Genomic DNA, 27668 nt, shown 5'->3' on the forward strand with positions numbered 1-27668 from the left:
CGGCCTATAAATTTCAGTAAACATTCGTTTACTAAATAAATTGCCAAGGATGATGTCGCGCGCACAGGCAAACAAACACATCTTACTCGATTACCGCGGAATCTCGCTGTCGGAACAATTGCGTGAAGAGCAGCAGCAGCGGTGAACAAACGCTTCAAGCTGCCTTTAGCTTTAAGGCGTCCCCGAACTTGAGATTACGCAACTCTCTACACTAGGCGCCGAGAACAGTACAGGGCACGCGCGGCCGCGCTCAAAGAGTTGGATACGCAGCTCACCTGACTCCCTCCTCCCCCCTCTTACGACTGCACATCTCCTCCTCATCGCGTCTTTGGTATAACACAGCTAACACTCATAATGCACAGCTAGAGAAATGGAAATTAACTGGTAAACTAGAGTAACCAAGGTGAACCTTCCTTGATTCACGCGCAGGTAGCTTTACGTTCAGGTGGCTCATGAAACAGATGCTGTGCAAAAAATACTTGTCGAACAAGGGTGGTGACCGCTATGTGCACTGTCTCGGGGAAATGTGTGCAATACCTACTTTCCTGTTTTGCTCATGCCACATCAACCAATTAATCGCGATTAAGTCTATAATCAAAACATTGGAGTGTTGAAATTGCCCCGCACAAGGCACTACTGGTAATGAAATCACCTCCAACGCTTTGGTGCCGCAGTGGGTACCACAGTGCTACCGTTGACCTGCCGAGGGGGGGGGGGGGGGGTCATGGCATGCATGTCATGACATGCGCGTCATGCGGGTCATAAAACAGCCGCCTAAAATGACAATTACTCCGCGAAAAAAGATTAACACTCGGAAACCACTGAAAGGGGTTCGGACGTGGGTACTACGTAAAGGAAACACTACAGGATAATGGTAGAAGTCATAGTCATGAGCATGACTCAGCAAAAATGACAATGACTCAGCGAAAAAAGATGAACACTAAGAAACCACTGAAATTGGTTCTGATGTTGGTACTAAGTGAAGAAAACACTAAAAGATGGTGATAGAAGTCAGTCATGAGCAGGACTCAGCAAAAATGACAATGACTCAGCGAAAAAACAATAACACTCAAAAACCAATGGAATAGGTTCGGGTGTGGTACTAAGCGAAGGAAAAAGGTATGCAGGTCAATGGTTGAAGTCATAGTCATGAGCATGGCTAAGGCTTTCGCCTAAGGTCTCTTAGGTGTAGCAAAAGGGACTCCTGGGGACTCATGACGCGAATGTCATGACATGCGTGTAATGTAGGTAATGAAAAAGCCGCCTACTTATTGGTGCTTTCATGGTCGCTTCGTTAACTTGGTAGGCTCCCCGCACACTGCTTCGCATAACATCGATTCCCATAGGGCGTGGAATCTGCCGGCTTTTTTTTTTCGTTCTTACGTGGCGCGAGCAATAGCTGCGTGTTTCGTTTATTTTTATTTTTCAAGCGAAGCTTGAATACGCTAGCCTGCGCCGGCGATGTAACGCTAAAGCTCCGGCTCCAGCGGCGGCTTGCCTTCGCCGGAGCGTGAATTATTAGACACAATGCCAGTTACGTAGCCTGCTTGGTTTCCGATCAGTTCAGTTTCGGGAAACCGATGGGACGGCCGCGCATTGTACGTACCCCCGAACAACGAGCGGCTCTCACCGAATACCGACGGGAGAGCGCCCGTGAGAGGCCACGTCGTGGACAGGACGATCCTTCGGTGCGAGCTGCTGAAGCTGCAGCACTCCGCCAACGCCGAGCAGATCACCTGACGTTCCCTTGGTTACGGTCAAGTTACTCACAAGAAACATAACCGTCAAACACACGGTGCACCCAGGACAAGCTACACTTACCCACATTTTCCGGTAGAGGAAGGACTGACGATTCTTTTTTTTTTTTTTTTTCGTCTATGTTTTGTTCGCTGTTGTTTCATGCACTTAACCTGCCTGCCCAGCCCCGCACACAAGCGACAACGCTTAAGCAGATTGGGACCCATTGTACGAATTGAGTTAATAAAATATATTATTATTGTCATTATTATTATTATTATTATTATTATTATTATTATTATTATTATTATTATTATTATTATTATTGCGATAGCAATTACATCAACACTGCAGGTGCATTTCCGCTGTCATCGTCGCCGTTGCCGTGACTTTTTGAATGAAGCCTACCTGAGAAATCATCGTGACAGCGTACCGTATGGTGTAGGCTTGTTGCGGTGGTATCTTCTCGCGTGCTGTCTTTTCACGCGAGCACGTGGACAGGTTAGTGCGCATCTCCTCTTCTACTCCGGCTGGGGCTGCTGAGCGCGGACGAGCGCGCCCTATCTTGAAGGTATTCTGCAGTAGGCTCCAAGGCTAGGTGGCTCGAGATATGTTATGGCTCCGCATGCGCTGTGTTTTCGCGTGCCTAATTCGCACTGAAGCGAAAGTCAGCACAACGGGGAATTCACTCGCCGCAGCGGCCGCTCTTCCTCACGCCACTGTTCTGCCAGCAAGTCTCCGCGGTTGTCAAGTGAGATGTGTTCGTGTTTTCGTGCGCGCGCGTGCCAGCACGCTCAATAATTTAGCTAGGAAGCAAATGGTTACACCAGTTTATAGAGGTGATAAAACTATTAATTTACTTCGTATGAATGTCTAAAAATTTTCTATCGCTACCTACCCTTCGCCTTTCGGAAGAAACTGCAACTTTCTTATATGGACTAATAGTAATAGATCACGTTCAGGTGTTTCCCTGAAACCTTTGGTTTCAAGACATTTGTGTTCTCTCTTCAGCAGTCGTCAGTGTTCTTTATTTCGTGCTGATATATCACTAGTAAAAAACGTGGGCAGCTTGCACTATTGGTGCAAGGTTGGAGTATACCTGCGGAGCTGGTGATCGACCTAGCTTCTTTCGGGTTTTACTAGGCGTAGCTAAGTTTTTCTAGGACATTCTAAGTGATGCTAGGCACAGTATTCCGAATCGGCTCGCCGACGACGCGCAGATTCTCGCTCGGGTGCGCGACGCGCTTCAAGATGAGCGGCTTCTTCTTCGGGTGCCCGGATCTTCTTTGGTCGTCCCATGTCAAGACTGCATGTACTCACCTCAGAGTCAACGAGAGTTCTGCCGCCGTAGCAGCGGCTCCGAGCTTTACCTTTCCTGTGACGCCATGGCCAACTGCACCTCCACACTTGCCGGGGCGTGGCTGGTCGAAACCTGCCGAGCCGCTGCCGGAGGCGCCTGCTGCAGTCATGGACACCGCGCGCGTTAGGCGCGAACGCGGGGAAATGGGGAAAGGCGAACGGCGTCTCCAGCAGCTCTGCACGTTGCCTTATTGGTGCTGCTACATTTTTTTTCTCCCTCTCGCTCTCATTTTCTCTGTCCCTCTCGCGAGCATAGTGTGCTCCGCGCGCATGCTCACCTTTCCTCTCCTTAATGTCCCATGTCAAGGCAACATGTGCACGGCACGGACAGGAAACGAAGCACATGCTGCTCCGCGAGGAGGTTGCTAGGCAACGCGCGGTGACGTCATCGTTCAGCAAGGTTTTTGTACACGCTCCACGGAGTGACGGTCGCTTTAAACAGCTCCGCTGTTAAAAATTCACCGACGATTACGATGCTCCCTAATGTGAACTTTGAGCGCAAGTGTATAGGTGCTTTCATTTAGCGATATATTGGCTGGCGCGGGCAATCTGTCTTCTGCGGCACGTTGCAAAGGGAGCGAAGTTAGCCGCGACTGCCTCGCTAATCTGCAGATCGTTAGAACCAGCGTGTGGGTGACGCGCGGGCGTAATTCGCAGCAGTCGCCGCCGACAGACCTCCCAGACGCTCACGCTACTCTGGCGCCACCTCGTAGCCATCGTCGCCGCACTACGCTTTCCTTCTCATTCTTTCTGCATACCCTACTCTGCTTTCCGGCTCATGGCTCCGCTGCACCCTCCTCTCTGCTTTCCAGCTCGCACCTTTTCGGTCTCGCCGCTTTTTTTCATTCCCAGCTGAGCTCCGCGTTCGCTCACATCTTACACTGTGATCGCTCGCTCGTTTACGGGTTAGGACGCCAACGCTGTCCGCAGGAACGGGCGCCTAAGAGCTGCGCTCTAGAAAAAGATCACCGACCTGAACGTGCTTTGCAATGGTGAGCACTTTAACCATAACGCCACAACCATGTTAAATAGGCAATCCTAGCGTTGAGAGCTGGCAAACTACTATGGTTTTCCGTCAGTATCAGCTTGTGCATCGCACCACAGCCTGATCGACACCCGAAATATAACACTTTGTTGCACATGCACGGCAGCGCGTGCTTACGTCAAGAAGGAGGAATATGGTGCTAGTTGCAGGTGTATCTAGCTTTGCAAACACATGCTGGCAGTTCCTCCGCCGAGCATCTAATAAGGCGGAAGCCTTATATGTCTCATCGTTCAGTCGACCTTCAACGTCCTTGAGCGAAAACCGTGTCGTCGAAGTGAAATCGTACACGATGACGACTCGGTGTAGTAATGCGATAACTTACTACTCCGACCCGGCATCGTGTCTTACGTATATGCAAACCATCACGCAACACCTGTGATGGTGTGTGGGTCACCGTCTTCTATGAGTAAGCAAGCAACGCTTGCGCAACAATTCTGGTGGTGCGCGGGTCACCGTCGTCACCGTGTTAATTAAGATACTGTTAACTCAGGCACTCGAACCCACGACCTTCGGTGGGAGTCGAACCCACCACCTTTGGCGTTAAAGTGAAGTTAATTAAGACAGACCTAAATTGAATTGAATTATGGGGTTTTACGTGCCAAAACCACGATCTGATTATGAAGCACGCCGTAGTGGGCGACTCCGGAAATTTGGTCCACCTGGGGTTCTTGACGTGCACCTAAACCTAAGTACACGGGTGTTTTCGCATTGCGCCCCCATCGAAATGCGGCCGCCTGGCCGGGATTCGATCCCGCGACCTCGTGCTCAGCAGCCCAACACCATAGCCACTGAGCAACCACGGCGGGTGAAGACACACCTAAATAATATAGAGGTAATTAAAGCACTCGAACCCACGGCCTTTGCTGTTAATGAGGGCGCGAATAACTAAGCCCCAGGTAATTAAAGTAGCGTCAATTAAGACACTCGAACGCGCCGCCTTTGGTCGGAAAAACCAAGTAATAAGAAGTAACCACGCGTTCGAATGAGAATGTCAAGTAAATTAATGAATATCTCTTGAGCACGCAGGCTTTCGCGTTCATCCTCTTTGGTCTATGCTAAACTGACTGTCAATTTTTTTTTTACTTTATTAAAGAGAAACGGGGGGGGGGGGGGCGGGCAACGCTATAGAGGTAAATGCGACTTAAGTATGTCATTTACCCGTAACGCTGTTAGCTCCGCAGGCGTTGTTATTGTGCTTCAGTATTTATCTGCGAAATATTTTAGTTTGAAAGCAAATGCGGAAGCTTCAAATGAGCAAATGTTGTGATGGCGAGTTTAGTAAATGAAGTATCGGAGAGAATTTGCGTACAGGCCGGGTGTGTGATATATTGCTTGATTATTCAGACAACGTGAAGCGTTTTTTGCCGTTGTTGGTCCTTGCTATCCTTATAATTATTGTTATTAAGGCCAGAAACCCAAGAAACATAAAACACAGACAGAAATGAATGAATGCATGGATAAATCATTTATTGAAAATTATATGTTGCCTTAGTTATTGGAAACCTCCTCTCGAAGCAGTACAATAATATATATACTCTGCAATCTCAACGCAACTCTGTCAGTATTGATAGTACTACTATGGGGTTGTCCTCAATATCATGCGTGAGTTTCTAAACGGACCGATGTGTCTTGAACTCGGTACTGCTATAGCAATGACTAAGTTAAACAAACTGTAGTCACTAGGGTCTGTGAACACGGGTTAGTAAAACGTTTTGTTGGGCGAGTTGGTCCATGGCTTAGAAGGAAAAAAAGATCACCAGCCCTTCCCCTGTCGATAAAATGGGGGTAAGTGAAGCTTGTGCCAAGACGACACTGTCGCCGGCGTTCCGCTTCGTTGGCCCTAAATTCAGGGTCAGCCGATTTTCGCTGACCTTTGGCCTCAACATCGCGCTCCCGCAACTCGGGGTCTGCGGCTCTTCGCTGACATTTCGCCTGGGCTTGCGGAAGCCCTCACGCTCGAATCGGAAGAAAAGCTCCGCTTACCCCCATTTTCTCGACAGTAGAAAGGCTGGTGATTTTACCTCTTTGGGTACCACGTGTGACAAGGGTAGTTCAAGGGCGCGTTACAGGTCCCCGAGCCCACAGGGGTATGTTCTATTGAGCTTGGACCCTTTCTGCACTATCACCAGGATCGGCCAACATGACAGGGGTATGTTCCATTGAGCTTGGACCCTTTCTGCACTATCACCAGGATCGGCCAACATGACAGGGGTATGTGCCATTGAGCTTGGACCCTTCCTGCACTATCACCAGGATCGGCCAACATGACAGGGGTATGTGCCATTGAGCTTGGACCCTTTCTGCACGATCACCAGGATCGGCCAACATGACATGGGCATGTGCCATGGAGCTTGGACCCTTTCTGCACTATCACCAGGATCGGCCAACATGACAAGGGTATGTGCCATTGAGCTTGGACCCTTCCTGCACTATCAGCAGGATCGGCCAACATGACAGGGGTATGTGCCATGGAGCTTGGACCCTTTCTGCACTATCACCAGGATCGGCCAACATGACAGGGGTATGTGCCATTGAGCTTGGACCCTTCCTGCACTATCACCAGGATCGGCCAACATGACATGGGTATGTGCCATGGAGCTTGGACCCTTTCTGCACTATCACCAGGATCGGCCAACATGACAGGGGTATCTGCCATTGAGCTTGGACCCTTTCTGCACTATCACCAGGATCGGCCAACATGACAGGGGTATGTGCCATTGAGCTTGGACCCTTCCTGCACTATCACCAGGATCGGCCAACATGACATGGGTATGTGCCATTGAGCTTGGACCCTTCCTGCACTATCACCAGGATCGGCCAACATGACATGGGTATGTGCCATGGAGCTTGGACCCTTTCTGCACTATCACCAGGATCGACCAACATGACAGGGGTATGTGCCATTGAGCTTGGACCCTTCCTGCACTATCACCAGGATCGGCCAACATGACATGGGTATGTGCCATGGAGCTTGGACCCTTTCTGCACTATCACCAGGATCGGCCAACATGACAGGGGTATGTGCCATTGAGCTTGGACCCTTCCTGCACTATCACCAGGATCGGCCAACATGACATGGGTATGTGCCATTGAGCTTGGACCCTTCCTGCACTATCACCAGGATCGGCCAACATGACATGGGTATGTGCCATGGAGCTTGGACCCTTTCTGCACTATCACCAGGATCGACCAACATGACAGGGGTATGTGCCATTGAGCTTGGACCCTTCCTGCACTATCACCAGGATCGGCCAACATGACATGGGTATGTGCCATTGAGCTTGGACCCTTCCTGCACTATCACCAGGATCGGCCAACATGACATGGGTATGTGCCATGGAGCTTGGACCCTTTCTGCACTATCACCAGGATCGACCAACATGACAGGGGTATGTGCCATTGAGCTTGGACCCTTCCTGCACTATCACCAGGATCGGCCAACATGACATGGGTATGTGCCATTGAGCTTGGACCCTTTCTGCACTATCACCAGGATCGGCCAACATGACAGGGGTATGTGCCATTGAGCTTGGACCCTTCCTGCACTATCACCAGGATCGGCCAACATGACATGGGTATGTGCCATGGAGCTTGGACCCTTTCTGCACTATCACCAGGATCGACCAACATGACAGGGGTATCTGCCATTGAGCTTGGACCCTTTCTGCACTATCACCAGGATCGGCCAACATGACAGGGGTATGTGCCATTGAGCTTGGACCCTTCCTGCACTATCACCAGGATCGGCCAACATGACATGGGTATGTGCCATGGAGCTTGGACCCTTTCTGCACTATCACCAGGATCGACCAACATGACAGGGGTATCTGCCATTGAGCTTGGACCCTTTCTGCACTATCACCAGGATCGGCCAACATGACATGGGTATGTGCCATGGAGCTTGGACCCTTTCTGCACTATCACCAGGATCGACCAACATGACAGGGGTATCTGCCATTGAGCTTGGACCCTTCCTGCACTATCACCAGGATCGGCCAACATGACATGGGTATGTGCCATTGAGCTTGGACCCTTCCTGCACTATCACCAGGATCGGCCAACATGACATGGGTATGTGCCATGGAGCTTGGACCCTTTCTGCACTATCACCAGGATCGACCAACATGACAGGGGTATCTGCCATTGAGCTTGGACCCTTTCTGCACTATCACCAGGATCGGCCAACATGACATGGGTATGTGCCATGGAGCTTGGACCCTTTCTGCACTATCACCAGGATCAACCAACATGACAGGGGTATCTGCCATTGAGCTTGGACCCTTTCTGCACTATCACCAGGATCGGCCAACATGACAGGGGTATGTGCCATTGAGCTTGGACCCTTTCTGCACTATCACCAGGATCGGCCCACATGACAGGGGTATGTGCCATTGAGCTTGGACCCTTTCTGCACTATCACCAGGATCGGCCAACATGACAGGGGTATGTGCCATTGAGCTTGGACCCTTTCTGCACTATCACCAGGATCGGCCAACATGACAGGGGTATCTGCCATTGAGCTTGGACCCTTTCTGCACGATCACCAGGATCGGCCAACATGACAGGGGTATGTGCCATTGAGCTTGGACCTTTTCTGCACTACCACCAGGATCGGCCAACATGAAGGTGTATCTGCCATTGAGCTTGGACCCTTTCTGCACGATCACCAGGATCGGCCCACTTTGCAGCGTGAAACCACCACCACCACCACCGAGCTGACACTTGTGAGCCTATAAAGCTTCGCTTAAAAATATTGGCGAAGAAGAAACGAGGACGAGTCTAGCGCCAGTACTGTGTTCTCGTCTCGTGCTCGTTTTTTTTGCGCTACTTTACAAAGTTCAACACTGCTGTAGGAAGTAATGAAGTGCCCTTATTCCATTCCATTCCATTCCATTTTATTTTCCTTCGTCAAAAAGGAGGAGACGGGACTAAAAGTCGCAGCAGCGACTTGACAGAGGTCCCGACTCCCTATTACATGGCAGTACAGCTGTTGCAGAGAACGAACATCGTTCATAGATAAATACTTTGGACACTGATCACAGGCAATATGCATACAAGAACATGGTTTTACATTGCATAGACAAATAGAAAAAAAAACCTTCATTCAAATAATGCCGTAAGAAAACACAGCTATTCTAGGACAGTTTGTCCCGACAAAAACACTTAATGGCTGTAGTAGAGGCGCACAGAGGATCAAAATCCTCCTTGAATAGTTTATTTATTAGTACAGGCACCGTGTAACGCAATGATTGTGTATAACCATATACTCTGGGGGTGGGCACAGCCCATGGATCTTTAAACCTAGTATTCCTCGTACACGGATTTTCTTTCAATTTCGCTAACGAGAGAGAATAGTTTTCGTTATAACGGAGGAAGCATTTGTATATCATCATTATTCTGTAGTCAAATAAACAAAACACTGGTAAAATATCATATTTAAGAAAAAGTTTAGTGTAGGGTAGAGGTAAGGGACATTTGCTATACACCGGACAGCTCTCTTCTGAAGCATATGTAGCTTTTTTAGGTTTGTAACGCCAGTTGTGCACCATACAATACAACAATACTCTAGAAGTGAGGAGACAAGTGAATTATACAGCAGAATTTTAACTTTGACAGGAAGTATGTGCCTCAGCCTTGATATAATGCCGACAGCACTGGAAACTTTAGATTGAATGTGCTCAGTATGCTCATTCCAAGTTAAATGTTCAGAAAAGATGACTGCAAGAATTTTTACGCAGCTTACAAAATTTATAACGTCGCTGCCTAGGCGAATGTTGATTGGCTGTGCTAATTTTTTCCTTTAGGTCGGTATAATATAGCCTTTGCTTTTCCGGAGTTTATTATTAGGCGATTCATGTCTGCCCAAGACTTTAAGCTTTCGAGAACCTCATTGGTTGTTTGCTCTAATTTACCTTCTGCTGTTCCTGAAATAAATACTGTAGTATCATCGGCGTACGCGACAAACTGTGCATTATCTGTGATGTGTACAACGTCATTTACGTATATGCAGAACAACAATGGTCCTAATACGCTCCCTTGGGGGACTCCTTTTCTAACAGGCTGCATGGAAGATTTCGCAGTGCCGATATCTACGTACTGTGTTCTGTGTGTAAGGTATGACTCCAGGAGCGCATGAGCTGTCCCACGGACAGCGTATTTCTGGAGTTTCGAAACAAGAATGGTGTGATCAATAAGGTGAAATGCTTTTGAAAAGTCAACGTACACACCTATTACGATTTCCCTGCTATTGAACGCTTCTAGGATAATTTCTTTTTGCGTAGCTAAATATATTTTAATACTCATTTTCTTTTTGTGGGAGCGAGGAAAACTGTTTGCATTATTTCCCTCTGTTTTCATTTTATTTTCCAGTTCCCGGTTCAGTGTCGTGTCCGCCATTGCCAAGTGAGCTTAGACTTTGCCCAGGCGATGATCCTCCTCCTTGCCCTTATGGATGGGAGTTTCTTCTAGGAATATCTACATGCACCTGCACTTGCCGTAAGTGCGATACACTTATAGCTGGTAACAAGCGCACGGCATTCAATTTTTTTTCGTGAAGAGCAGCACACGGGCAGTTATCCTATGGACTTTCCGAACTATATTTCGGAAACTCAGGCTTAGCTACAGTTCAGCCTGAGGTTCTAGCCTCTGAATTTTCTGTTTACGTATATCTACAGGGTGATCATTTTAAGAATTACGGAATTTCTTGAAAAATTGCTGTTGCAGATAACATAGTTGTAGTCCTTGAGCTCTAATATTCAAAGAGGCAGCCAATACTTGCTCGAGAAATCGAAAGCCGTACCGAACTAAGTAATACAATTTCACTAATTAGCTTCTTAATTACTTACATTACGCCACACACTGTAATTTGCGAATAGTCGCCGGTGAGTTTACAGGGCGTATGTTCTTGGAATTAATTTCCAGAAAAAAAAACATTTGGAGAAACGCGCCATCAAACTCGCCCTAAAAATTCACTCTCGTTCCGCTACTTTTTTCAGGAAATAATCTTTTAAGCATTGAAGCACAACAGTAACTGGAGTGCCCATGCATTTTGTCCCAAATATTGGGGAATAATATAGGCGCGAGACAGAAGGAGAAGAATACAGCCTTGGGCCGGTACCAATAAGGAAGAGGTAGAGGCTGATCCTGGCTATCTTGGCTGATGTTACACACGTGATACTGCTGGCTGCGGTCCCCTGTGCCCATGTGCCCGTGCTGTTCGAGTCGTGTTGCGGGGAATTGGTCAAGTATCGGGCGGCTTATTTTTCTTTAGCTTTGTTTAGTACTTTCCTCTTATTGTGTAATCAATCTGATTGTGAGTTCCTAATGTCTGTTTCTTCTCCCGGCCAGAGGTCTTTCCTCTGGACGGCTTCACTTCCCAATAATGACATTGCCATAGAGGCTTTCTCGCGCACAGCATTCACAGCATTCCAGTGGCCCTAGTGCCGACCAATGGGGGATACATCCGCGTGAAAAATCCAAAGGCGACTCAAGAAGAGCTGCGGAAAGCAACCCCGCACTTCCAAAGCATAACCGATGGTCGACAGTTTGGCAGAGGGGGCATTCTATGCTGTTCGCCAGACCAGACCTGTGTCTCCGACCTTCTGCAGTGTCAAATGTTCACGAATCACCCGGTGAGGCCTTTTATTCCTCATCTAGCTTGCGTTAAGGGGCTAGTTCGTGGAGTCGATGCGAGTCTGTGTGCTTCCGAGGTCCTGGAGATGTTCTCCCCGGCAGGTGCCGTATCAGTCTACCGATGTTCACGCGTTTCTGATAATCAAAGAGTCCCCAAAGAGTCGGTCATTGTCACCTTTGGAGGCACAACTAGGCCGTCAGAGATCAAGGCGTGGCCCTTATTATACAGGGTGGAAGCACTTTCTCCCCGCCCAGTGCAATACATTCAGTGTTGGCGATATGGCCACAGTATTAAGGGATGTAGATCTGATGTTCGGTGCCGCATTTGCGGAGAAGGCCACGATGGAAAAACGTGTTCCTCTCAGAGCGAATGATGCGGTTTGTGTGAAGGTTCCCACCCTGCGGACTGCACGAAATGCCCTGCGAGAGACCAAGAGCTTGAAATTATGCAAATTATAGAAAGGAAACGGTGTCCGCGTCGTGAAGCTCATGCTCTTGCCTTAGAGAAATCATGTGGTTATGCCGAAGCTGCTGCTCGTCACTCAAAAGCTATGGATGCATCTCTTGGTGATGTTGTAGCTGCAGCTGTAGAGAAGGCTATGGCTAAAGCCCTTGACAGTTTATTTACAAACCTTTCAGACACAATTGGGCAAGTTTTCACTTCTCAGTTGTCGCAACTTTTGCATGTTACTGCGCATCCAAATGTTCCTTCTGGAATCGCAGTTTCTGATGAAAATATAAAGAAACAACAATCGGCAGAGGTCTCGCCTCGCAGTACTGATGACACCGCAGCCCCCGCAACTCCTGTCGAACCTGAATCTGAACAGTCACGAGACTGGTTCAGATACCACTGAGAACATGGATTTAGATGCTCGAACGTGTAAACGTCGTGCTTCTCCAAACTCCCCGAGAGCAACTACCCTCCATAAACTAAAAACTAAAAAGAGTCAAAATGACAGGTTAACAAAGGATGATTTCCTAAAGGATAACATTCTACAGACGGCAGTAAATACTGCCGGAATATCGTCAACATAGGAAGCTTAAAAGTGCTGCAGTGGAACTGTCGTTCCATTTTTGCTGCAGCCGCTTATCTGTTATATCTCTGTGAAGAACTTTCTCCTGATTTGATTATTTTGCAAGAAACTTGGTTATCCACAGGAAAGAGTTTTCATTTAAGGAACTATCGCAGTTTTCGTCTAGATCGCCCTTCTCTTGGGGGGGATTAGCATTTTTCATCTCAACAAAAATTTGTCATACAGCGAAGATTAGTCACCAGTCATTATCTGCTGAAAGTGAGATTCTAGCATTGGATTTAACGCTTCCTGGACGCGCCCCATTTTCGGTAGTCAATGTTTATTTTCCTACAGGAGTTCTCAATACAGGTTCTCTCGATGCCGTGCTTGCAGCCTGCAGAAAGGATCTAATCATAGCTGGTGACTTTAACTCTCACCACGTATCATGGGGCTATCGGTCCGACTCTTGTGGTAAAAGATTGTTCGATTTTGTTTCGTCAAATAATCCTAACTGTGCAAATTCGAGAACCCGAACTTATGTATCCAGCAAATCGCGTTCGGTGTTAGACCTAACGTTTTCCAGTTCGGGTTGTGCAATTTTCTCCTGGTCTGCTATCACCTCGGCCACAAATAGCGACCATCTTCCAATAATTTTTGAAGTCATGCGTGCAATTAATTTGGTCGAAAAGCATGTCCACACCTATGTTAACTATAGTAAATTTCAAGATTCACTGCGATCAGCTTTAAATAAACAAGTTGGCCTAAATGATGAAGTTAAGGCAGTTAATTTGTGTCAAGTGATAAGTGACAGTTACAAAAAATCCAGCTTCAGTATGCAGTCAACTAAAGGGGGTACTTATTCACCATGGTGGAATCCAGACTGTGAACGCGAATATAGAAGAAGAAAGGCAGCCTGGAGAAAGTTACTCTATAATCAATGTCCACGTAATTGGAATGACTATACATTTGTTGCAACTACATTCAGGCAAACAGTTGACCAAGCTAAAGAAAATTATAACACTAAACATTACAGTTACCTATCGCAGTCTAGTAATAAAAAAGCCCTATTTAGGTTTCTACGGTCTAAAAAGATTGTTTCAGTCCCGATAAGTGTAGAGTCTGTTAGCTTAACTTCCACTGAATTGGTACAATCGCTGGAGGAGATTGCAAAAGGCTTACAGCGTCGATTCACATCACTTCGCCCCTATCTTATACCGGCGCCTGAAACAGCGAATGATTACATAGCAGTCACATTGGAAGAATTAATGAGAGTGGTAAAGACGCTGCCAGCTTCAGCCCCAGGTCCTGATGGCATAAATACAGCAATGATAAAACTATTATTGGAATGATCACCCCAGGATTTGCTTAATCTTATAAATTTCTCGATTAAAAATGCATGGATTCATCCAGACTGGAAGGTTGCCGAAATAATTCCGCTACTTAAAAAGCCGGGTGATGGATATACAATAGATAACATTAGACCTATTTCTCTGACCTCAAATCTCGTAAAATTACCGAGAGAGTTCTGTATGGTCACATCGATAGGTGGATAGGCAAGAACCAAATAATAAGTGATTCTCAAATAGGATTCAGGCCCGGTTGCTCAATTTGGTGTGCTCATGTTGACTTGGAGAGTCGAATTCAACTCGCTCGCCGCAAAAACCAGTACGCTGCCTTAGTCACATTAGACATTGCGAAGGCGTATGACAGTGTCGATCACAGTACCTTAATCAATAGACTCGAAAGTGTGAGTCTCCCACAGTACATAATTGCATGAATTCAAAATTTTCTAAGCGGACGCACATTTTATTGCTATCAAAACGGTGTGTCTTCTCACATTTACAAACAGACAAGGGGCGTTCCTCAAGGTGCAGTACTTTCCCCCGTATTATTTAATATTTTACTGAATCACATCCCGACACATCATGACGTACAGGTATACGTATACGCTGATGATATCGCATTTTTCTCAGTATCAAATGATATTCATAGCTTATATAAAACTTTGCAATTATATTTGAATCAGATTGAAATTTGGCTAAAAGGAATACAAATGTCGCTAAATGTCAGCAAAACTGCAATCATTGTGTCTCCCTCAACTTTTCCTATCCGAATAACACTGTCGTATGGCCAGGAGATTATTCCGCAGGTGCAATCTTTAAAATATCTGGGAATGATTTACACAGAAAAGCTTAATTAGAAGACACACATAGAATATATCGCATCTAAAGGAGCACGCGCAGTTGGTTTATTACGAAGAGTCAGCAGCATTCGTTTTGGAATGCGCAGGGAGACCTTGCTGATGATTTATTGTATGTATGTCCGCCCCATTCTAGAGTTTGGATGCGTGTTATTTTCTGGAGGTCCTATTTATAAATTACGCCCTCTAGTTCTTTTAGAACGCGAATCACTACGTCTATGTCTCGGCCTTCCAAAATATGTAACGAATAATATTCTTTATTATGAAACTCACCTGCCTCCTCTTCGAACTCGTTTTCGTATACTGACAGTCCAAACGGTACTGAACATATATGCTTCTCCCCAGAGACGCTCCTTCTATATGTTTATTAGATAACCGACTGCATTCTTTGAGAATCCATGGGCCAGACTGCATTTTCCCCAGGTAGTTTTTGTGCAGAAACTATTAGAGCCATTATAAATATCAATCCATGATGTGGATTTTCAAAATTTCCCTACTGCGACAGTAAGCGTTGAATTCGATGATATATTTCCTAATAACGCTAAACTCCTGCCTATTCGATACCTAAAAAGTTTGCTAGATGACCACCTCGAGAACCTCCAAACAAATGCAGTAATAGCCACAGATGCTTCTGTCAGTGAAGAGAAGGCAGGAGTGGGTATTTTTTCGGCATCATTAAATTGGTCTTTCTCCCTTCGACTACCCGACTTTACGCCAATATTTCAGGCGGAGTTATTAGCGATCATCCTAGCTCTACGAAAACTTCCCACATGTATTACTTCAGCCGTAATTATAACCGACTCCTTGTCTGTTTGCTCCGCTTTATCGGTGCCCAATTCATCTATCATTCTCCGAGAATTTCATTCGTCCATCCCCCAACATTTACGCCTTATCCATCTGGTATGGGTGCCAGGGCACGTGGGGCTCACTTTAAACGAATCTGCAGACGCACTAGCAGCGGCATCTCTTAACGGCCCGGTACTGAGGATCCTAAGACCTTCTGCATAGGTCACTTTTGCGAGATTTAAAAAATTTTCTGTCCAAGAAGAACAGGCCAAATCATGTGTACTCAATAACACCGATTTTCAGCACCTTAGGTTTTCTTGGCACAGCAGATGGTGTTTAACAAGAAAATTTGAAGTGTCGTTTACTAGAATGCGTTGCCGAATACCAAGGCTGAATTTCTATACCCATAGGTCTGGTTTGGCGCCTTCCCCTCAATGCTTTTATTGTAATGAACCAGAAACTATGGATCATTTCTTTATAGAGTGTCGTAGGTTCACCATGCACAGAAAATGACTTCTAGAAGGTCCTCTCCGCCAACTTGGCTTGACCATTATGCTACCTATCATTCTATCTCTGGGGGCGTCGGCACTAGGACACTGTAATAGGAACGTATGTGATGCCATATTTAATTTTGTAATGGAAACAAAGAGACTGCCATGCTAATTTTTTTCACAAGACAACAAAAATATTTGCTTCAAATTTTAAGATGCTATAGCATGAAAATTAATATTAACGAATATAATTCATTTTATTATCTCATTCTTAAGTAAGAAAATCCCATTTAGGTATCCTTCATTTTTCTTCCCACTGCCGCCCGATTCATGGCCCATCCCCCGTAGTGGGTTGTGCTATATCTATAGGCACCAAACCAAACTCTCCTTAGTTGTATATATACGTTTTTTGCCCAACATTTCTGGTGGAGATGCGTGCTACGCTGCCTTTTCATCACCACCACCCAAGATCGGAACTCCGAAGCGGTCGCCGCCTTCTTCCCTCAGCGATGGCCACTGAAGCACACACCGTGCCGGAACCTACCCTGCAGCAGCCGTCCCCACCGTCTGTCATCTTATCGCTTCCATAAGACCTAGGCACTTTCTGTGGCACAGATAACGCGGACGTCAAGAACTCGATATCATGATATGAGCGTGCCAGCCAACAGAACAGGTGGTACGATACGCTGATGCTGGCAAATGTGGTATTTTATGTTAAAGGAGCCCTGAACCACCCCTCGGGCTTGGTGAAATAACGTAGTCCGCGGGTAGCATACGCTGTTGTGAACATCTCAGCCAAGTTCTGCTGTCGTACGCGGTCCGTGGAGCTCGCAAGTAGAGCGCGAAGTCACCTTTTCCTCAAACGCTCTCGTTTCAAAAACCCCCATGATTCTCGCTCTTTTTTGTGTGATTTATTTCGTAATAAAGTACTCTCCAATGCGTGGCTGCTATTGGTCGCTGCGGTCGGCTACACCACGGCCACCGCGAGGTGCCGCCATGAGTCCAGTGTCTAAGCGCACGACGGCTCTCTGAGTACAGCCGCGTTTGGCTTACGTTTAGCGCGGCGTAGACGCCAAATCGGAAATTTGAACTGCGCGCCACGGCAACGTCTCGGACGTCACGGTGACGTCGCCGCCATAGCTTTCGCAGGGCAAGGCTTTGGAGGAGGAAGGGGAGCACAATGTAGGCCCGGTTTGATTGCCGATAACTCCGCTTCTGCTGAACGCATTGAAGTACTTTTTGAGGCAAAGTTATCCTGAAATAACCTATTTTCACTTCAAATGTATTTCTCCACTTCGATAAAAGTGGTTCAGGGCCCCTTTAAAGGAAAAGCGCGCGTCTGGTACGAGACGCATGAGCACGATCTGACCAGCTCGAACCTATGCGAAGAAAAATGACTAACCGTGTCAAAATGGCGAGTCAATTTCTTTAGAAATCTATTTTGGCCGTGGTACACGGAGCGGCGTTGTGGCGTTTAACGTGCGTACTTCGCAAACCTTCAAAATACAGTCCTTAAAGTCCTTTACAGAGGAAAATGTGCGGACGGCAATCTTCAACCAAGCAGCGATAGGACAACGGACACACACATTCACGCACGCCCTCTCACACAAACACAGGCGTGCGCGCATATGATCACAAAAATGCAAAGAAACAGCGAATACAAGAATGGCGAGGAAGAAAGTTGTTTCTCAGTGGTCGGCTGAAAGCAAGGACAATTTAGCGCGAGCCTTTCCACTTCTCGCAGAACGAAACAAAAGGACGAACTGGCTGCAGCCCCTTACTCAAATGCTCGCAGAACCAAAAAAAAAAAGAAAAAAAAATGCTCAAAACAACAGATTTGTTTGACCCCTGTGACTAATGATGATGATGAAATAAACTCTAATTTTCGAGACGGTGTTCCCGAGCGTTTGAGCTGTGGATCACTCTATAGAGGTGGGAGGGTCCCTCATTCCAGGAATCCTCTGGCCGCGATAGCATCCCGGGCTCTGGCGACAAGACGTCGTTACGACGTTCGTCCAGGCCCGGGGTGGAGATCTTGGCCTCCCACGTCTCGGCGAGGAGGTTCACGTCTTCGGACGTTGTCTGTTTGGTAACGGCGTCTTCGGGGCGCCACGGGCACTCGAGTAGCAAATGAGCCAGAGTGTCTGGCACGGCGCAGATCGGGCAGTTCTAGGTGTGTAGTGTCGGGTGGATGCGATGCATGAGGATCCCATGGGTGTACGTATTGCTCTGCAGTCTTCCGAATGCGGTGCTTTCCTCTTTGGTCAGTTTTGGATGAGGTGGCGGGTACACCCTGCGTCCCAGTCGGTAGTGTTGGAGGATGGCGTTATACGTGGGGGGTATTGTCTTCGTTTCCGCTGCGTCACCAGGCGGTCGGGGGTCTCGCGAGGCGGCGAGAGAGGCCCGGTTGACGTGATCGCGGGCCGCGGCGTGTGCCGCTTCGTTTCCCTCAAGCCCCTCGTGCCCTGGTACCCACGTGACGCAGGTGTAAGGGAGCGGAGTGCTTCTTTTCTGCAGAATTTTGACTGCTCCCACCGATATTCGGCCTCTCGTGTAATTGCGTACTGCGGATTGGGAGTCCGTGAAGACTGCGACCGCGTTCGTGCTCGTGATGGTGAGAAAAAAAATCAGCAAGACAAGCAAGATAAGCAAGATAAGCAAGATCAAAAGCCGTCATGCGACACCACCACTACTGCAAGCATTTCCGCCACTAGAACAAACGCTACAATAATAAAGCGCGGCCGGCGTGGGCCAGACACCGCCAGACATTCAACGCGCCCTAAACGATTCGCTCCCTACGCACGTAGGAGCTGCGCGGCAAGGTCGTTGTGCCCGGTCCCGGAGATATGAGAGCCACGCTCAGCGGAGACCTGTGCCTCAAAAGTCCCTAAGTGATTATGTCCCTAGGCACCTAGGAGCGCCACGATTGCATTGACACCACGTGTTAAGCGGAAGTCTCCACTGTACCTACTAGCAATAGTAAAGTCGCCGCTGGGAGTCCGCCCACCACCGCCGTGCCGCCAACGCCAAACGTGCCCGTCTTCATTGCTCAGCATATAGGGAGGGGTGGGTAAAGTGACACATAATTGTATAACACAGTTCAGAAACAATGTAATCTACCCGCGTGATAAACCTTAAGATAAACACCGTTGCGGCCCCTTTTCAGCTTCGCTGGTTAAGGGAGAGTGAGAAAGAAAGGGAAAGAAAGACAAGGAGGTTAGCCAGTGTAAGTACCGGCTGGCTATCCTGTGCTGTGGATAGGGGTAAAAGGAATAAAAGGTGATAGAAGAAACGAATAAAAAATTAGTCAGAGAAATTTGCACAATAACGCGACCCTACGTGCTACAACGTTCAAAGTCGGTCGCACAATTCACAAGCCCTTAAGAACTTCAGCAGACTCCTTAAAGCCTTGAGTGCTTCGCTCGTAAACAATCTCTACAGGGTGTAAGGGCCGAACATTTATTTGTGCATACCTTCTCTAATCCTTACCTTGTCTTCTAATCGTTATTTCTTTTTCTTCCCTATTCGCCATGTTTTCCTGGTGCTTTCATAACTGGAGATCATGTGGTGAAGCATGTGTTCTCATAGAACTTATTCATATCGCCATGTAATAAACAAAGACCATTGTAAGCGGTCGGTCGGAGTCTTGTAAGCGCCCTAATTGTGTTTGCCCAGTTTCCACACCTTCTTATAAATGGCTCAGCTAGTGGCTACCTGCGTATGCGACCCATTCACGTTTAGTTTATTCATAGTATGCGACTGATGCTGCCCACATTGGAAGCTGCCATATACGTTATAGAATAGGGGCGTCCATTGGGCCACCCTATAGCGGGCATTACGCGACACATATTTCTTTTGATTGCTGCTGGTGGCATTAGAGGTGCCGTATTTGTAACTTATGATATAAGAAGCCTTTGTGAATACAAATACTTCAGGAAAAAAATTACGGGAGCGCTCATCTGATTGTGAATGTCGGCGGTAATGTGATTAGCATTCGAGGAATGTGGCGAAACACTGTTTTCTGAAGTCACTTTTATTTAACATTCGTAGTGGTCATTCTACGACGTTCGTTGCTTCGGCCATACCCTACATAGTCCGGCATCGTTCCACTTCGCTATGGCACTCGCTTGCCAAGTTCGCCCATGAGCATGACGGCAGAAAACGGCTGTATGACACCGTCGTACTTACGACGACTGAATGACGAAAAAGGATTGACTTGATGGAACGACAAAGGTGGCATGACGACGATGGCGTGACGACAATGAGATAGCGATTCTTAAATGGTGACGATGGTATAACGAAGACAGCATACCGGCATGGAAACAATGCGATGACGACGGTTTGACAATGGTGGCATATTCACGAATCAATGACGACAGCAGGATTATATTAAAATGATTAAGAAGGATTCACGTCGATGCAACGACGAATGTGGTATAAAGGTGGTATGACAACTTTGACAACTAAGTCGGTGTAAGAAGATAGATTGATAGATAGCTAGGCAGACAGACGTAGAGATAGATAGATACGCGCGAAACCGCTGAGGTAGGCAAAGAATGCTAATCGCAAAAGATAAATGTTCGGTCCTTACGCCCTGGGGAGATGGTTAACCAGCGGAGCTGAAAACGGGCGGCCACGGTGTCTATCTTAAGGTTTTTGACGCGGGTATTTTAAATTGTTTCTGAACAGTGTTACGCAAATATGTCTCACTTGACGCACCCCATTATCCCGAGCAATGAAGACACGGACATGTTTTCTGTTGGCGGCACGTAGGCGGCGGGCGGACTCCCGGCGCTGTTCGCGGCGCCGTTCTTCGTACGCGAGCTGCTCCTCGGGAGAACGCGCGATACCAGACGTATCGCTTGAGCGTAGCAGACGACCTTTCACAGAGTGAATGCATGCATAGCAATGCGGTGCGCTTTAAGCGTTCGCGTTGGCGTTCTAGCTCCGAGTAACTTCGTGTACAACATAGGATTTCTATACCGAAGGTTATATATATATACAAATTCAGTGATGGCAGCTTCCTTTTTCTGCTCTGATAACACTTTTTCGAGGTACCTAAACGAGCGCTAATATATCGTACCATGACGACTCCGAATGTATCGCGTGCGCAACATTCGGCGAACGCTTGTCGCAAGATCGTGTTGCGAATGGTTGTAAATAACACGTTTATGATCGAATGCCAACGTCCTGGCCTCCAGAAAACCCCCAGTAACCTAAATATTCCGCGCCGTCCCTACCGTTTTAATTCGCGGCGCGTATCAGAGACATAGTAGCCGTATGAGCTAACAGTTGAACGAACGAGCAAGCGAACGACTAAAAAAACGAGCGTGCGAACGACTAAACGAACGACGACTAAACCAGATAGTGAACGAGCGGGCAACCGCACGTTTTCTTTGCGAGTTCTCCACCGCCGCATCGTAACATTCACACACTTTGAAGGTCACGCGAATTTGCACGACCGTCTCAAAGACCAATGATGCTGTCGTTCGGCGACGAACGCATCCCGTAAGTCTTATTCGGGAGAGGACGCACGCTGTTCATCGGGGCCTTTGTATCGCAAATCCAACGGGCGTCCGCCAACGACGAACACAAACGAGGCAAACAAAGCGCTCTAAAGAAGGCTAGTAAGTAACCACTAAAGGCAGAGATGGTTTCCTAAGGTGAGCTTTCACGCTCGAGCGTCCAATGTTGTCAAAAGGATTGTGCTGAATCTTAAACGTTTCGTAATCACATTTTCACACGCAGCCTCGCGTGCCCGCGAAGTCACACCTGTTGGCCTACAATACGTTTAAACTTCCTGCCTTTGCTGAAACTGTTTTGGCATCCGAAGGCGTAGCAGATCATGGGGATGGAAAATGCCATGAAGCGATGTCGAACTTGCCACAAAACTTAGTTCAAGGCGTTCGCAAACTGAAACAACATGGAAGAGCAACGGCGCCAATATGCGCTCCTCGCCAGTCGGTAGACGCTTCTCAAGCGAAAATGGCGATGGAGCGCGACTCTAAAGAAGCGAAGCCGGCGCGAGGGCCCACGTGATGCCATTAAGGCCCGACCCCATTCAGCGTTTTCCCTGCGTTTTCTGGCGTTTCGTCACCCGGCGTCGCTCAGCGTCGCCGCTGAGGGAGGCGCCACGCCGAAACGTCGTGCTCAAGGCACACCAGAGATCTCGGCGCCGGCGCCGCCGCCGGAAGCGGCTCGATGAGCGACGAAATGGCGCCGACCAATCAGCGCGTGGCCGCGGCCGCGCTGCTGGCAACTTTTGCAAGCGACTTCCGCAGAAACCAGTTCGCGTGCCTGCCACCATGTGGTGCCAGTGTCTCGGCGGCGATAAAACCCCTATATAGAAAAAGTAGCGCCATTCTTAGAACTTGCCGCCACCGCGCTCACCCCTGCGTTTCCTCCTTGCCGCCTCCTGTCGCCCCAGCCTCCTCCGCTCCCCCACTTACCCCTCCCCGTTGGCGCTGAGCCGTGCTCCCTCAAGGGCTGCAGAAGATAGCGCCAACCTTTCCCTTTCCCTCAAGAACCACTTACCTCCCCCATTGGCCAATCCGTGTCACGTGGAAGCACGCGTTGCGCTTTTGTATATTTTTTTTCTTTTCAGCGCGCTCCGACTGCCATTCTCGGGTCTGTGCGACGAAAGTGCTGTATGCACAAGCGGATCAAACGTGTTAGGGACAAGAACTTCGTTGTGATGGCATGCTGCTGCGCCTTAAGTTGTCGCAACCGACAAGGCGAGGGCAAAAGGCTTTTTTTTGTTTACCATCCGGCGTGCGCAAACGCTTGCTGCACACTTGATATTTGCGCCATCTCGCATCGTCGCGTTGCTACTTCCACAACGGCAATATTAAGACCAGTTACTGACTGACGAAGCAAAATCGCGCTTCAAAAATTTCTCCGCAGGGCACGATCGAAGTTTTCCTCAGATTTCGTCTGGTAGCGCGTTAGCTGTCGTCTGCCATGGCAGGCCCGACGCAGGCGGCGCCACTGTCGATATCGCGCCTCGATCGCGCTGGTCGCGCCGAGCGTGATAGTGGAACGGAGGAGGAGGGAAGTGGATGGCGCTACTTTTTATATATAGGGGTTTTAGGCGTCGAGGCGGCGCCGTCTGAGAAAGCAGCCGCTCGTACCTTCGAGCGCACTGCCGCGAATGTATTTTTGTGTGTGTGAGTGTGCGTGAGTGTGTGCTGCAGAACTATAAACAGGGCTTAAAAACCTTAATCGGGAACATTTCTCATAGTTCACTTGAATGACATTGCACAGTGCTTCTGGTTAAATCTGTCTGGTTACATTGTGCGACGCTGGACTGGCGCTGTTTGCGTGAGTCTCATGTGGCTGAGTGACCTCTCCGGCAACGACGCCGAGAGACGCAACGGCAGGAGACGCCGGTACTAACGCTGAATGTGGGCCGGGCTTTAGGCTAATAGCGACGGGGCGTCGGCCGCGTCGCTATTGAGGAGGCGGCATTCTTCAAAGCATGTCGCTACTTTACGAAGTTTGAGGGTTAACCAGACGTTCCCTCTCCCCTTGCTCCCTCACACTTGACGCGTGTGCACTCCATGGCGACGCTGCGAGGCTGTATGTACGTCACCAACATGTGTTAGGCTACGTTCACACTTGGTCTCGAAGCAGGCGGAAGCGGCAAAAAGTTCTAAAAATCCGCCCGCCTAGGCGGCGAAGCGGGCGGAAAACCAGGCGGAAAGCAAAATCGGTCTCGGACCGATTTTTTCGCCATGGCGAGGCGGAATCGCGGCGGAAAGTCGTTCCGCTCGACCGGAAGCTCCACTAGCATGTAAACATCCGGTCGTAAAATTGTACATGGCACCAAAAGTGTAGGCTGCGATGGTGCTCGACGCGATCTAGGTCCACCACTTTCTCTACGACAAGCGTGGTACTAAAACGTACTGTCAGCAATACTCGCGATAGTATTCAACGTCGCGCGACCGGAGGTGCAGCAACGAAGCCTTGGGGTGACCCAACTTCTCGCGCTTTTTCAAAGCTGGGCGAACCCACCACAGCCGCTTCCGAGGTGTCCGCTCCTTCCGTTTATTCATTGTCCATTTCTAGGAAACAAGTAGGTAGAAGAATAAAAAAAAATGTCTTCTCCCACTTTGATGGCAGAAAAAAGTTGGGCAGATTCCTCGTTGGCGCGCCGCAATTCTCCTCGCACGGGCGCGGTATGTTTCAAAAGTCGCAGGGCGCTTTTTTCGTTGCGCGGTGGTTTTCTCGTCGCGACAATTGATTGGGAGCATAGGTCTCACGTAGGACGCGCAGGCTTCGGCGAGCCTTAACACAAGGGCCAGCCCGGGTCTTAGCTTTGGTGTACTGGAGGCGCCGCCAATAATACGAAATGATGAAATGTTATTGCAACCTGTAAATAAAAGCTATTAAAGAAATATCACGCCTAGGCACCAACCTTTGACTCAGCGCTACCATGCCCGTATGAAGAGAATTACGGAACGCCTACGAGGAATTTACCGAAGGTCGCAGATGACACGCAAAGTTGCGCGAAATGAACACTTTTGATGACGGGTGGGACAATGAATGAACATACCGCTCGAAATGGTGCGATAATGAGCGCCACCACGCCGACAAACGTACGCAGACTAGATGGATGTGGGCGAAAGCGGCAGCGGTGGCCGCGGCGATAGCAAAACAAATGTGAACAACTTGGACATGCGCGGAAAATATTTTCCGGCCGCTTTGGCCTTTCCGCCCGCTTGCCGCTTCCCGAGTGTGAACGTAGCCTTACTCCGAGGTGAAAGACCTACCATTACCTCTCCTCTTACTCCTAACGCCTCTCCAACTCGTTTTGTAGCGTTAGCTACAGTGGCCTAGCCAAGCCCGTTTCGCGCGACACATCAAGAGCCGTGTTGCGCATGCGCAAAGATCAGTGATGTCACACGGCTTGCGCACCGGAGCCACCGGAGCCGGCACCTCTCGCGCACTCCGCCGCCGCCGCGCGCGACTCACCGCCGCCGGTCTGCGCATTCCAGAGGAGTGACGTCGTAGCCGTGGTAGACGCGCCGGCGCGCGCTCGCTGTGCAGTCGCCGTCTGACACTGCGCTGGAGCCGCTGCGCTTCTGACTGGCGTTTGCCAGTGTGGTATAGCCATGGAGAAGGAGAGCGCAAATGCTGCTCACAGCGCAGAAGAACGGAGAAGCTTGACTCATCGGTTCCCGAAGTAGTTGCCTGGCAATTAGCGGTTGAGCGTAGGAGACAACCAGGAAAGCTAAGAATAATCAGCTGAACCTTTGCTAACGCTACGTATATCCTGGCATAGCCGAGCTAAGCCACTGCAACGTTTTTTTTTTTTTTGCGCATGCGCAGTGGCTTCTGCGTAGGGCCCTTCTGGGCACGGACGGGCTTTTCGCCTAGGCATATACAGCTTCGCAGTAATAGTTCCGAAATACAGGTTACCTGTAAGGCCCTTATAGTAATGTGCCCATAAGCATGTAGTAAATGTTTACATTGCAGTGGCAAGAGCGTCGCTATCTTAATTTATGAGCCTACCACAATTGCATTAACAATGCCGTAACTGTAGCAGCTTTGCTCGCTCTAGCTCGTTCTCACTTCCTCACCTACCGGGCCCATATGGCGTGAGGGCTAACTAGAGCAAGCAAAGCGACAAATAGCAACAACGGTGAAGTCGCTACGGTTCCACTACTATAAAACGTCGTATAAGCTTGCGGTATTTTGTTGCCGTGCCTTAGCTAACGGTTCTGTTCCTCTCCTTGCAGCTTGATGGCCCTGACGGTCAATGAAGCTGGGCCAAGTACCACTTTGTCAAGGTGTGCATTCTGCTAAATTCATATGATCCGCATCTCCGCTGTCAGCAGCTCCTGCTTTTTTTCGAGAAGACTGCTTTCGACAGAAGCTTCGTCTTAATGCACGCTCTTCTTTAAAAGATGGCATTAAAAAAATTCTGCAGATTTCGCACATTGCACGGATGAATGTTATGTAAAGTGTACGGAATGCACCTAGCTATCCAGCATCGCTACCGGGCTCTATAAATTGCTCATAAATCAATCAATATGTTTACATAGTGCCAAGAGTTGTTTCTGTGACACGAACGTGTGCGTGACGACACCAGTCAGGCGTTGAAGACGGTGACTACGGTAGCATGCCGTTGAAGGTGACGGCACAGAGACTAATTTGCTGTACCTTGGAGAAGAAACTCACTGTGCGGATTCACCTCATTTAGATTGAGCTGTCGAGCACGAGATCGCGGGATCGAATCCCGGTTTTCGGCGACCGCATTTTGATGGAGGCGAAATGCAAAAACGCCCGTGTGCTTGCATTGTAGTGCACGGTAAAGAACGCCAGGTGGTCAAAATTAGTCAGGAGCGCTCCACTACACCGTGCCTTGTAATGAGAACTCGTTTTGGCAAGTAAAACCCCAGAAAGAAGAAAAACCTCATTTAGAGTCTGCGTTTCAGTATAGCTTCTGAACGATGTAGCGCGAATGGCTGAGAATTCGCTTGTGCCCTTTTGTGGTCGTTAAACATTAACACCGAACGACTTTGCGCGTTGCATAGGTTGAAAGCAGGCGCGTAGCCGGGGGGGGGGGGGGGGGGCTGATGGGGCTTCAGCCCCTCCCCCCCCCCCCCGAAATTTTTTCGTGCTGTCATGCACCGCCGACCAAAACAACCACTGGCGCCGGAAATCATTGTGGATTTTGTCTACAACGTCTTTTTGACACTCGAAAAGACATTTCGGCGCGAAAATTGCGAACTCGGGCTGGATTTCGTGGAAACGCCCATGCACCTGGAGTCACATAACATAAGGAGCCCCAGCCGAGCACAAAGTTTCAAGGGATTTTCGATAGCGAGCGGGCGCGTCGCGGCATCTCGCAGCGGCACCGGAATCTACGGAGCGCATGGATTTCAATTCCGAAACTTGATGGGTATAAAGTTCTCATAAACTTTTGACGCGAAAAGTACACTGACATTTCCAAAGGCGTGCTTCTGATTTTTAATTCTGGAACTTTCTGGGTTTAATGTTTTTATAAACTTGGGCCAACATGCACGCACTCGAACGCGCGTGTCTAAGCTGTTCCAGAAATGGAAGCACGCGCTCGCAATCTTTCACACACACGAAAATATTAAATATCACCGTGACTGTCCGCTGGCATCTGATAATTTTCTCCAAACATTTTCAGGAAGCGCGCCCAATGTGATCGATAAGCTGGACCGGGGCAGGCAAAGTAAAATAAGAGAAAACAGAAGAAACTCAACGGCCTATTTAATTTGAGACAGTTCTTTTTTGCGGGCGGCAAGGTCTTGCTCTCCGTGGCGATCCTATGGACACTGGTCCTATGGATTTAAGTAAAGCCCCCGCTGAAAATACTGGTATTTCCAGAACGCTTCTTCGCATGCCGGCTGATTGTGGAGATACACATCTGA

The 27668-nt window shown here is 48.5% G+C and overlaps 1 protein-coding gene across 1 annotated transcript in view; it reads left to right on the forward strand.

Moving 5' to 3' along the window:
• The window catches only part of LOC125946751 (uncharacterized), a 51262-nt gene extending 24958 nt beyond the window's left edge, over positions 1-26304 (forward strand). The window contains exons 4-5 of the mRNA XM_049670705.1: positions 10511-10636; positions 26004-26304. Coding sequence (XP_049526662.1) covers positions 10511-10636; positions 26004-26008 — 131 coding nt within the window. The 3' untranslated portion in view covers positions 26009-26304. The remainder of the gene's footprint in view (positions 1-10510; positions 10637-26003) is intronic.
• Positions 26305-27668: the final 1364 nt, after the last annotated feature.

Source organism: Dermacentor silvarum, chromosome 7 (assembly GCF_013339745.2).
Source record: "Dermacentor silvarum isolate Dsil-2018 chromosome 7, BIME_Dsil_1.4, whole genome shotgun sequence".
In the NCBI taxonomy this organism is placed as follows: domain Eukaryota; kingdom Metazoa; phylum Arthropoda; class Arachnida; order Ixodida; family Ixodidae; genus Dermacentor; species Dermacentor silvarum.